This window comes from Excalfactoria chinensis, chromosome 2 (genome assembly GCF_039878825.1).
Source record: "Excalfactoria chinensis isolate bCotChi1 chromosome 2, bCotChi1.hap2, whole genome shotgun sequence".
Lineage (NCBI taxonomy): Eukaryota > Metazoa > Chordata > Aves > Galliformes > Phasianidae > Excalfactoria > Excalfactoria chinensis.
In genome coordinates this window covers 125,798,620-125,811,680 of record NC_092826.1, presented here as the reverse complement: position 1 = coordinate 125,811,680, position 13,061 = coordinate 125,798,620, and the positions used below count along the sequence as shown (strand labels likewise).

The following is a 13,061-nucleotide window of genomic DNA, read 5'->3' as shown; positions in this document are numbered from 1 at the left end:
TTTCTTTGCCTGCTGCGACATACGTGCACTTCTTACTTAGAGGGGAATAATATGTGAAATTGTGTCCTTAGTGAAGTCACTGTCAAAGTCATGTTCATGCTTTTGTTGACTGATCTTGGAAATGACATTCTGGGGATTTGGGGAAAGAATGTTTAAAAGCATCTCTGTTCATGGCAAGCCTTAGTCTGGAGAAGAACTTTTTTCTTCATGCTTCTTCCCAAAATTGAGATTAGTTTACTTACGGTTATCTTTTTATAAACTTTGAACTATCTCATATATATTTTGATTATATAAGCTGTTATTAAAGTATAAAATTTGCAATCTGAATTGACTGCTTATATTCTGAAGCAAACGACGCAGATGAGTAGGTGAAAGGACAGATGACAAAGTTTTAGTGCAGATGGACTTCAGTATTCTTGAGAATTAAACCAACAGATGCCTCCTGACAATAAGTGAAGAAAATATAAACTTTGCTTGACATGCATAATAGCCTCATGTGTTAATGCAGATTGGGAAGCAACTGGCTGAGTAAAAGAAAATGAGCCAGAGATGACAGTGGACACCTGGGTCAGTGAGTCAGCAGTGTGCAAGTGAGTAAAGCAGATGACACTCTGGGCTGCGTTAGGGGCATCACATCCAGCAGATTGCAGATGAAGGAAGTTGTTACCTTCCACCACCTGAAATGCTGAAGAGGCTATTCCTGGAATTCTGTGACTAGTTTGAGGAGGATGAGAAAGAACTGGAAAAGTGCAGAAAAGAGCTACTGAGGTAGTCAAGATCCTGCAACGTGCAGCTCATGAAGAGGGGATCAGGAGCTGGGATTTAGCATTGTAAAGAGGTGGCTAAAGGGTGATCTATCAGCAACCCACGGTTATTCAGGGTAGTTACCAAGATCGTGGAGATATGGTTTTCTCAATAACAGCTTAGGAGGTTCAAATTAGACATCAGAAAGGGTAAAATATAAAATATATATATTTTTTCTTTCACTGAAAGGGTAGTATAGCACTGGAATCATTGCAGATGGTATCTCCATCTGTGAAAGTGTTTGAGACACAGCTAGACAAAGCAATGGCTGTATTGGAGAGTGTTGGTAGTAGCTCAGTGTTGAGTGGTAGATTAAACAAACAAAAGTATTTATATATTAAAAATTTTCCTCATGGCTTCACTTTTTGGCTGGGAAAGTTTCAGGGTTTCAGCACAGATGTCTGATTTTACAGTTAAGTTAGTCAGATTCATTTTTGCAACCTGAGTGAAGAAGACAATCTACCAGAGCTGTGCCTGTAGTGTTTCAGGCTACTTTGGAATGGAGAAAAAAAGCTGAAGGAAAGAGAATTAAGAGCACTAGAGTTTTAGCCACACTGTTCAAGGTTCACATTGCGTCATCCTGTTTGTTTTTATGAATTGTAAATTCTGTTTGTTTATATGAGGTTTTAAGGTAAGGTAAGTGTACATGGGTGACTCAGGTGGATGAGGATGCTGAAAGAGAAGCGAGAAGTAGGAACAAGTGATTTTTGTAGGCTAAACAAGGGCTGGCTGGAAATACAGGAGTGCACAAATTAGATGGAAATACAAAAACTGCAGGTATGATATAAAGGGAGGGAAAAGAGAATGGTTGGAAGCAGATCTGCCTTATCAAAAAGTAATGAGGAGGCAAAAAGAAAAAAATGATGGTCAGAGGCCATAACAAGGGGTAGTTTGTTCGGTTTTGTAGATTTCAGAGCAAAAATTCCTAATTTTTTCTGAAAGAATAAAATTAATTAGGACTGAAGCTCAGTTATGTAATGTTATTTTTTTTTTTGTTTAAAAGCATGGCTTTTTGGACAGTTCCATTTTATGTAATAAAGCTACAAAATGTGCTTTTTGTATGCATGCTAAACAGTGTCAGTTGAAATGCTGGTAGATCTGCTGGTAGCCTTTACTTTTAAAGGAAAAAAAAGTGCATACCGGACAACGGTGCCTGAATTGAGAGCTTAAGAATAGACTGTGATACCTGCTTGTTGCCAGAAGGCCCACAGTAATGTCAGCCTGTGGTTATCAAACATATTTTGAACAGCAATCTTTCATCTCTCTCCATTTGTGGTTTTATTGAAGGGAAACTTGCATGTAACCATTTTGTGCCCAAAAAGAGGAAGAGAAGGTTATAATATAATCTGTATTGCAAGTTAGATCTGCCTACATAAAATTTGTAGAGCGTTTTTAAACTTTTTTTTGAGAGAAATGGGGAATCTTGTATGTGTCAGTACCGCAGATTTCAGGTAGACGCCACATTTTGGTGAACCATAATAGTTCATTTTCATAATGTATTTAATCGATTGTTGCTGTTAACAGATTTAATACTTGAAAAACACAACAAGAAGTGTTCAAATGATGGCACTCTTCAGTCATTCAGAAGCTTTGTGTATGATGCAAAGGTCTGGTGTAAATGCAGTCTATAGAGAGATTTGAAGTTGTTGAGCCTGCTGTTGGGTCAGCCTTAGTACTGACTGCTGTCAGTAGATTTGTGCTGGGGGTCTGTGGGGTTTGGGGGCCAGGCCAATTCACGTTGGAATTTACTTGTTTGCTGATTACTCCTTGTTTAAATAAAGAAGAACATAGCATACAAAGTCACTGAATTTTAAGGTGCTAGGTGCATTTTAAGATACCACTCTTCAAAACTTACATCTTGAACAGGATCTGTCATGTGATTTAAAGCTGTCCACTTGGAAAGTTATTTTTAGTGTAACTTACTCATGTTTATAGATGTGTACATAGGCTCAATTGGGAAATAATGAATACCAGTAAATCCATGTGAATTTCGGGGCGTTAATGAAGTGTTGTGTAGAATGTCTTATTTGCTTAAAACAATTTATTTCATATTTATATTCTTATTTATCATAAGGCATAACTATGTCACCTCATCAGTTAAAATCGAAATGTGCTTACCCAAATTCACAGTAAGAAATTCACCCTTACTCTTGGGAGTTTGCAGGTTTGGTGCAAACAAAGGCAGATTGTGAGGTGGGAGAGAGATTGCCCCCAGTAACTGGAAGCATGCTGAGTTCTTAAAAAGCAGTAGTTATATTCCAGAAATGAAACATTATCCATCCGAGATACTAATATTCCACTGAATTGTTGTATGGTAAGCTGTCCATGATGTCATGTGTTGGCTTTTGGTGGGGCTTTTATTTTTTTTCTTCTTTTCAATAAGATGGGAAAGAACTTAATAATAACAATGTGAAGACTGATTTTTGCATCATGGTGGAACTTCCAATGAACTGCTGAGTACTTGGCTCCCATAGGAATTAAGGAGCATGGCAGGTGTTTGAATTGGCAGGTTATCACCTGGAGTTTATATTTCGTTTGAAGCTGGAAGACTGTTTTGCTTTTACTTTTGCTTTGTTTTTAAAAGACTTTTTAAAGGCTTAGATTTGATTTACATTGTAAGGGCTTATCGGTAAATTTTCTGTTGAAATCTCAGATTGAGTTCATATCACTAGAAAAACTAAGACGAGATGGTGATATGCAAACTGTGCTGTACATATCGTAGCAAAATACACTAAGTACTGTATGACTACGAAGAAGTATATTGGTGTGCTTCACATTTTTACTCAGTTAATAAGTAAAAAATTAACTGTCGCCTTTTGGTTGAAGCAGTTACTATGTTTTGTAATCAGAAGGTTGATAACGCATCAGTGTGGCGTTGTTTGAACAGACATCAGTTCTGATGCATGTATTTCTGTGGAAGTTGTGCTAGGTCTCTGCTGGACTGTAATCAGGATTATGAAACAGAGCTTAAATATTCCTTTTACAGCAATATCACAGCACTTAATATAATTTATCTTTCTTGGAAGAAGGTTTATATTTGTTTTAATGATTTCTTGGGAAATGAGTGGAATGAAATTAAAAGGAGAAGAATACTTCTCCTTTTTCAGAATATTTTGCTCGTAATGATAGTGTCTTTCAAATATATCTGCAGTCATGAAAACCTGCTCTTCATTGGGAGGGGGCAGGGCAGAGAAAATCTCTCTGGCCTTGTTTTGGTCCCTGTATGAATGTTTGTTTCTGAAGTAGTTTTAATATCTGTGATTGATTTTGTAGGGACCTAGGAACTGATTTTTGTACTGATTGTAGTATTCAGTTATGATCAGATCACAGCAGCTTTGGAATTCAGCCTTTTCTGCTGTCAGAGTCAATGAAGCATTGTCTGTCGTGGGCGTGTTTTACAAAAGCATAAAGTCAGTGTATTTTGACTTGACATAATATGCCTATCCCACGTTTTAAACTTGTATCCGTTCTGTAACGTAGTCATTATTTTCTGATTTGGATGGAGGTTGTTTTTGTTTATCTTGCGTGCCAGTGACCTCCTTACCATCTGCTTTCTTTTTCTTTGGCATCTTCTCCATTTTTTTCTTACTGCCTGTCACAATCTTAAATAATCATTTTATTCAGAGATTTAGAAATATTTATCTTTGCATCTTCCTTCCATCCATTAAATGTGTCACGTGCAGAAGTAATCTGGCTTGATTTAGTTTTTATTTTTTTTCTACTACAAGTGGAGGAAAAATAAATCACATGAGCGGAGTGTTTCTGCAGCATCATTCCTCCAATTTCAGACATACGGCATGAAAGCAGCTGCAGTCAGCTGACAGCTTGTGGTTGTGTTGAGATGTATGTGAGGAAGGGGCGTGCTGTTTTAAATGCATAATAAAGCTGTTGTTTCGTCACCAGGAAGCAGGGATGGGAGAAGCCCAGGGGAAATGAGAGACAGTGATGTTGCTGTAGTGGAAGGGAAGTCTTGATTATTAGAACCAGAGCTCTCTGCAGGCAGCTGTAGGGAAGCACCAAGGCAAAATAGCACAAATGTATTTTGTTTTCTGTAAGGGTAGGAGATAAATGCAAGCAACGGATAAAATCCTGAGATGGACACGCTCAGAAGGAAGTTATTTTTTATGCTCTACTGCCCCTTTACCTCTGTTGGTACCTTCCAGTGAAATCGGTGTAGTTGTATTTTTAGCTTGCTGTATCCAACATCAATATGAAAACATAATTCTGTCTTTACATCTGTAAGCAGCTTTTACTATGTTTTCCTGTTTTCTGCCAGCTGCAGTTTACAAAGGATGTCACAGCACTGGTAAGAAGCATACAGTAGCCATTTCTGATTTTCTGTAAGGCATGTTTTTGTTAAGTGATTTGTGAGAAGCAAGAATAGGAGATGGCAAGTTTTTTGGAAATGAGATAGATAGAGCTGGATTCTCTGGATAATGCTAATATCTTAATTTGTGGTTTGTGCCTGTTATTTGGTTGATTTTCTTTCAGTGTGCTTTAATATTTCACTAATGCTTCGTGTAACATTTATTGCACCACTGTTCTAAATGCCTCACCCGTCTCTGTACTTTGCTCTGTATTAATTTTATGGCTGCCCTTAGACTTTTGTAATCTGTAGTATTAAAACAGGACTCATTGATATTCTGGATCTGAGCATGTTATGATTTGGAGAGCAAATGCTGTGATATGATACCACACCTAAATGTGTGAAAGCCCCGAGAAATCATTTTAATCTTCAACTGCATTGGCAGGCTCTGCTGTTGGCTCTTTATTTCATTATGTTTAAACTGAACGGAGTCATGCTGAAGTTTTTAAGTAATGGGCTGTCAATTAGAAATGCTGTATGCTTCTCATTAACTTTTTTTGTATGTGTTTTTAATTTCAAAATGGTAAATGTTGCTTTTCAAAAGCGAGGCTACTGAAACATGTTATGTTCAATATAACCAATTTTTTTCAGCAGTCAGGCTCTAAAGCATAGAGATGAAAATAAAAGCACTAAGGAAATACATTTGAAATTTTAGTTTATTCTAATACTGTGTGGGTTTTCCTAGAGTTTGTGTCTCCAAGTTTAAAATGATGCATATTATTCGTGTTTTTGCAGTAAAATTTGTATACCATGTACTGGCTGTCTCCCATAAAATGTAAGATTACTTGTAGGGTTTGGCTCTCAACAAAAATTGTTAGTGCTTCAATTTATTCATTTTATGTTTAGGTACAGTAGCTTTTACATAGAAGACATCTTAGAGAGATGAGTGTGTGTGTGTGTATGTGCATACTTTCACATGTACTAAGTGAATTGACTTATTTATACATGATACGACTTGAGAATTTTCTAGTGCTAGCTGAATTTATTGTGCAGCATTTTAACCTGTCAGTTGCTGTAAAATTCTGGTCCCCAGCAATATGGAGCTCAAATGGTAAGGATAGTAGTAGAATCATGATTGAAAGCAAAAAGCAAAGGTTGAGAAAAATGATATGTTTTCTGCTTATAGATCGTTGGCAAACCTGACTCAGTGCTCTCTGCCTTTGCTATCTCCTAGCATTGGTCACCAGTTCAGCTATTGAATTGCTGGGGGAGGGGATGTCTTTAATTATTTTGTTTACCCTGTTTTGTGTTCACTAAGGGGATGGAATGCTATTCTTAATTTTTTAAACTGATGTTTTGTCTATAATTACATGTACTGTGGATTTCAAACTTGTGTTCCATCTCTTGAAATGTCATATTTGTGGACTTCTCTGTCTCCTTTACTACTTAATACTCATTGAATCTTCTGTCCACAGGCGTATTCCCAAGATGCCTACCTGAAAGGCAATGAAGCTTACAGCGGTAATGCCCACAACATACCTGAACCACCACCAATATGTTATCCACGCCTGACATCTACCACTTCTGTTGTGGCACAAGCTGGTGACAAGCTATCTTCTGATTTCTCACTGGGGAAACAGCAAGTCAGCAGACCAGTACGGGCATTGACACAGCCAGAGAGGGCTTACAGAATGGAAATACAAGTGCCTCCGTCACCAACAGACATTGCAAAATCAAATACAGCTGTGTGTGTTTGCAATGAAACTGTAAGGACTGTTATTGTGCCTTCTGAGAAGGCTGTAGATTTGCCGTCTTGCAGAAATAATCATGCTGGTCCGTCACACAGGACAGAGGAAATAAGATATGGCTTAAAAGATCAAACCACTCTAAAAGCACGAACCACATCACCATCTTCTTCAGTATCCACTGCCATTGTACTTCCACAGACACCATTAACAAGGCCAGGTGATCCAAATGGAACAGTGATTAAGGCTTCAAATTATGTAGTATGTCCGGAAGGAATCCCAAGCACTAGACCTTCTGTTCAAGCCACAGACTCTCCCTCTGTCTCTACAAATCATTACAGCTCTCCATCCTCACACCAGCACATAGACTGGAAGAACTATAAAACCTACAAAGAATATGTTGATAACAGGCGCATGCACATGTATGGCTCCCGAACGATACAGGAAAGATTAGATAGTTTAAGAGCAGCTTCTCAGAATACAACTGACTATAGTCAAGTGGTGCCAAGTCGCACTGCTTCACAGGTACGACGCAGGAGCACCTCTCATGACAGGGTTCCACAGTCTGCACAGATCCGGCAGCGAAGTGTATCCCAGGAACGACTTGAAGATCCTGTGCTGATGAAAGAGTGGCCACGAAGTGCTTCACAAGATACATTAACGTCACCTTCAATTAGTGCTAGGAATCACAGGGCTCGGTCATGGGATTATCTCAGCAAACAGGGTGAAATGGTAGAAAATTTTCATTCTGAGAATCTGATAGCAGACACAAATGGAGATAGGAGAAAGACTTATAAGTGGACAGGGTTTTCTGAACAAGATGATCGGCGAGGTATTTATGAGAGACCTAGACAGCATGCGTTTCATATGTCCCTTAGAGGTCAGAATTTTCCTATGGCTCCAAGTGGTTATATTTCAGAAAGTAGGAGAGTAGGTAGTAGAGCTTCTCTGCCTGGTTCTCATTTTCAGAAGGTCCCACCAGATATAAGAATGTTGCAGCCTTCTCGAGAGTTGCAAACTCCTGGGGGAATTTCAAAACCTACGGCTGTTTCCCAAGAAAGGTCATCTCTCACAGCAGCCAGAAGTTCTAAAAGTAGCTCTTTGAAGAACTCCTCCTATGCAGCAAAACCGTCGTTTCCCCTTAACCAGAGCTTGGATGCTGTTGCCAGCAAAGACCAAAGAACTGTAAATCACTTGCATCAGAGCGGCCTGCTTAACCAACAGTCAAAGATCCGAGGAGAAGGTGCCCTAGATCACAGAACAGAAACAGGCAAAACCGTGCAACCCTCCTCTTTGTCTCCAACTTCTACTAAACTTGTTCAACAAACAAGTGAGAGTTCAGCTACCTCTGATAACACAGGTGTTTCCATCAGAAAAAAGAGTCATGATTTTGAAAGAGAAAATGCCCATGAGCCTGAAATTCTGCAGACAGATGTTCAAGGAAATGACAAAGATGCAGTTGTCATGCGGGACAAATCGCCTTCTGGCCACCAAACTCCCCAGCCTTTGAGGCATCAGTCCTACATTCTTGCGGTCAATGACCAAGAGGCAGCCTCGGACACCACCTGTTGGTTACCTAATGATGCTCGGAGGGAAGTCCACATAAAGCGAATAGAAGAAAGGAAAGCATCAGGTTCCACCCCGCCTGGTGATTCCTTGGCTTCTATTCCGTTTATTGGTGAGTTGAACTGTTACAGTATACCTTGTGCTTTTCTATGTTACAGAAGATGGCAAGCACCATGCCAGGTAGCTGACTTCTGTTTTTGAGAATCCTGGGGTTGAGGGCTCTTGTTTCAAATAATATTAGTGTGGTAAAAGCTGAAAGCAGTTTTCAATAGAGGAAAAAATACTCTTGTTTAGAATCCTGGAGTAGTATTAAAAAGTCTACAGTGATTTAATTTTTCTGGAATGTTCCTCAGCCCCTGGAGAAGTCTCTGTTATGTAACTGTCTGGTGATCACTCCACTTAATGCTCTGATGTTATTTGTGCGGACACCTAGCAGTTACAGTGCCTTTTGAAACATCTTTACAGTATAAAACATGGAATCCAGTAAAAGGAGAATAGGGATGTAATGACGATTTGTGGGGAACAAAATTGATTTTAAGACAATTGAACAAGTAAGGAGAAAGCTTTCTGAAACAGATGAGGCTTTGCAGAGATGAAGGCTGTTTCAGGTGAAAGGATAGCAGTAAAATGAGGTGAATGTGCAAGTAAACAAGCTAATAAGGTTATGAATTAAAAGATTTATAGAAGCAGAAGATGCAAAAATCTGTGGGCTGTGATATAAAAAGTGTTAGAATTCTGTGGATCTTGAATCATACAGTCTGAGCACTTTTCCTTTTTTCTTCCAAATGATCTTTAGCCTATGGAAGGATTTTAAGTAGTAACAAAAAACAATCAGGGAAAAGGTGTAGGATGTGTGAGGATGTGGAATCACCTGCATAAGAGAGTTTCGGTGACAGAGTGAGTTTCTGTTCTACTTCAGTTCTCACTGCCTGTCTTCTGGCATTTTTGGTTGTGACTGGTTTCGTTCTTTGGAGTCCAGGTCTCTGCAGACCATTTTCCACACAAGCTGATTTATATCTGCACTGTCTTGAGTTTAGTGTAACAACTATTTAAAAAATACTGAATTTTGATTGTCAAAACTATATATGTGAAAACCTAATCCATAAAGCCACCGAAGAGTATTGGGAGCTGTTAAAGGGAGTTAAAGCTTTCTTGCTTTAGCACAGTTGTCTTTAGCATAGTGGAATGACTTTTTCCCTATTTTTATCTATGCTATTTGCTACTAGATTGAGCTATAATTGAAGGAGATTATGAAACAAGATGCAATATTCCATTCTTCTGACAGAATTGTAACCATTAACAAAAATGCTTTCTTTAAGAGCTAGCAGATGGTTTTCATGTATTTTTTCCTTGTTGATTGAGAGGTGTGTAGATCCTTGAAAAAAAAAAGCCATTATTATTGTATACATCATTACTTTGCGCTCTTCTTGTGACTTCATTTATCTTTCTTCCAGCATTAGTGTAGGTCTGTTAGGCATGTAGCCAGTCTTTGCACATGTTTTCTAAAATTAGATGCCTGAAGTCAATGTTAGATGTTTGATTAAGTTGCGCTTGCTGTTTGCACTCACTTAAGAGTGCTTGCTGGGAGTTTTCTGACTCTATATAATCTAAATGTTGTGTAAAAGTCAGATCAATCCTCTTTATGATAGGAGAATGTGTTGAAAAGATTTAAATGAAGATGTGCCATGAACTCTTAGTCGTGTGGCTTGCTTCCAGATTTTAGAGGACTGTAACGATGAAAGTTCAAAGGAGCTTTTAACATGGCTGTTGTGCTTCATTCCAGTAGTATCTGAGCAGCTCAGAAGAGAGGAAGTTGTAACTCTCCATCATGATCTTTTGGCCTAATACCACATGAGGTTTTGTGGATGTGTATGTGCTCCCTTGTCTCTTGAACTGAACCTCCTGAGCTGTACAGAAATGCAAAGTGGTGCTGCTAGAACACCAGCACGGTGTGTCACAGCAGCACACAGCGCTGCCTTCCTCTGTGGGAAATGCTTGTGCTGGTAGTGGAGCTGTAGAGAACTTCCACTGCAGTTCCAGCACACTCAGGATGGAACAGTTCTCCCTGAATAAGGAAGGGCGTCAAACGCTGTTAAGGCTGGTTGTCTTAGGAAGATAGAATTAATGTGCCTGATTCTAAACTTGCTTGTTCCGCTATCATTATGGCTAATTACAGTTTCACTTATGAGCTTAACTGCCTCTTATCAGACAGATGAAACTCTAGATCTACTTTGAAACTCAGTTAAAAGATGTTTTAACTCCTTTGAAGGAAAATTGCTGGGATTTTTTTCTACTTCTGTCTGGCAGTTTAGAGGATGTTACTTTGAATGAAGATAAAAGGTCCCTTCCAGCCAAGTCGTTCTGTGGTTTACCTTGCTGTTGGCAGCTGCATTAAAAGAAGTGGATATGACTAGATCATAATTTGGTAGGAAACTGTGCCAGAATCATTTTGTTGGCTTCTGTGTCCATGTTTTGTGACCAACCTGTTCTAGAGAGCAAGCCCAACAGCAGGGTGATTGGCGAGTATCTCTTTCTATATACTGAGATTCCTTGCACCACACACAGAAAGCTGAGCAGACTTTCCATCAAGCTTACTTCTGGCAGTTTCTTGCTGAGATTATGGCGATGTGTTGGAGAACTGCCTTTTGACACTAGTCCTTTCACAAAGGGCTGTAGATTGAATTGAGTTTTGTGTTTGCTAATGGAAAAGAGATACCTGCTGTTCAGAGCAAAGTTTGGAGGTAGATGTAGTAATATCTTTTGTAAGAGAAGTGGATTTGAAAAAATTAACATATTGCGTGCTCAAATTCTTCAGGCAAGCACGTGTTCTTGAGGAATGAAAAAGTTGTTGGTTTTACAGAAAAACACATCCCGGCACTGTGAGCTTCAGTACTTTCAGTGTGCTACTAAATACAGGCTATTGTGTTTAGATTTGAAAGCTGCTGTTTCTATTCCAGGTCCAAAGAAAGGCTCTGTTCTTGAAACGTTCTTATTGTTTCAAGCTATAGCAATTAGTCTAATGATAGGTTATTCCCTTTAACCAGAAACTCATCTGTTCTCTGGACCAGTAAAAATATCACCATCTCCGACAGTGATTATTTTAGCAGTTTCAGTTTTTCATGTATGTTTTTCAGACTTACAACTTAGATGCAATTTCTCTGATAGGAAACAGATGGTACATTTCTGATCTACAAGGTAATTTGCAACGTGTCAATCAGCATTTGGATGGAAATTGTTACTTAACTTTTTTGTAACTAAAAGAGAAGAAGTTGACACAGGAAAAAAAAGTATTTCAATACATTTCTTATGTAGTTAGTATACATGCCTATGACTTGCAGCTGGCAGTGGAGAAACTGATTATGGTGTCTTTAGCTGCCAGCGTAGTTTAATGCTTTGACCAGTGCTGTTGCCTGAATGTTCTTTTCAGCGTAGGTTTTGTATCGGGTTGTCACATGAAAAATAACTTTTCAATGGGTGTATTTAAGATCTCTGATCTAAGTTAAACATCGTTTTAGTTTTTTCCTGTTATGGACTTCTTCTTTTCAAGTGTACAGAAATATCACATAAGTACTAACAGACTTTTCCTCAGAGGTGTGGTCCCATTTTGGAAAATATCTAGTACAATCTTACCCTAGAAAGTTTTCAGGTCATTTCATTCCACTGTTAATTTGTGAATAACTGATAGAACATGATCCAGGTAACACCGAAGTACCATAGAAATCAGCTGTCCTCTCCCTGCCTGATGGAACACAGATACCAGCATACTTCATGTTGATCCTTTTCATTCTCCAGTCATCCGCACTTGACAGCATTCCTGGGCCAAATGAGATTTCTTTGCGCTCCCAAATGTTTTCTGGGATTAGGGGGTGAAACCTTTCAGGTTCTAAAATATCTAGCTTTAATTGAATTGTTTGGTCACTTCTCTTGTAGTATGTTGGTGTTCTGCTTCGGCAGTGCCAAAAGCAGAGATGTATAGATTTTAACCTTTTCAATGCCAAGAACTTCTGAAAGAGTGGTGAGTGTTTCACCTTTTTAAAAAACGAAATATGTACCATACTTCTCAACTTGAAGCCCTTCTCTGGAGGTACGTTGGGCTCAGAAGATAATATGAATACAAACAGAATGCAGTGAGGAACTAGAAAATGAATTGATGTGCATTTGTGCAACACACTATGAAAAAAATTATGTAGGAATAGAAAAGATTTGGACTGTTTTTCCCATGTAATTGGGATATAATTGAGAGAATATACATGTTCTTTTTTTACTGTAAGAAATGCATCTAACTGAGAGAAACTGAAAACCTCAGACTTAAACAGCAGAGATCATTGCTTGTCAAGCCATCGTGTGTCAGTACCTTAAGGGCAAATGGTGACTGAACTTGGATGGTTGATAGGCATGTTTTAAGGAAAGTTTAATTTTAGCATAACCTGCTAGTAGTCAAGATGAATACAAAAATCTTTAGCCACTGTGATTCAGTTTTTCATACAAATCATTGGCCAACTATTCTAATCCATGAGAAAAGAAATGTAGTGGCAATAGAAACAAGAGCTGACATGTTCATTTTTGAGGGACTATTGCTTCATTTTTTTAACAATAGCATTGGTGCAGCTTTAGACATGTCACCAGCGTTTCTAAGGTAA

The 13,061-nt window shown here is 38.6% G+C and overlaps 1 protein-coding gene across 4 annotated transcripts in view; it reads left to right on the top strand.

Annotated features, from left to right (window-relative positions):
* ARHGAP21 (Rho GTPase activating protein 21) overlaps nucleotides 1-13,061 on the top strand; it is a 103,735-nt gene that overhangs the window by 69,916 nt on the left and 20,758 nt on the right. For 3 of the 4 annotated variants that reach the window (XM_072327768.1, XM_072327767.1, XM_072327766.1), the window contains 2 exons: nucleotides 5,081-5,110; nucleotides 6,586-8,533. In XM_072327768.1, coding sequence (XP_072183869.1) covers nucleotides 5,081-5,110; nucleotides 6,586-8,533 — 1,978 coding nt within the window. The remainder of the gene's footprint in view (nucleotides 1-5,080; nucleotides 5,111-6,585; nucleotides 8,534-13,061) is intronic. The other variant, XM_072327769.1, reaches the window with a different exon arrangement.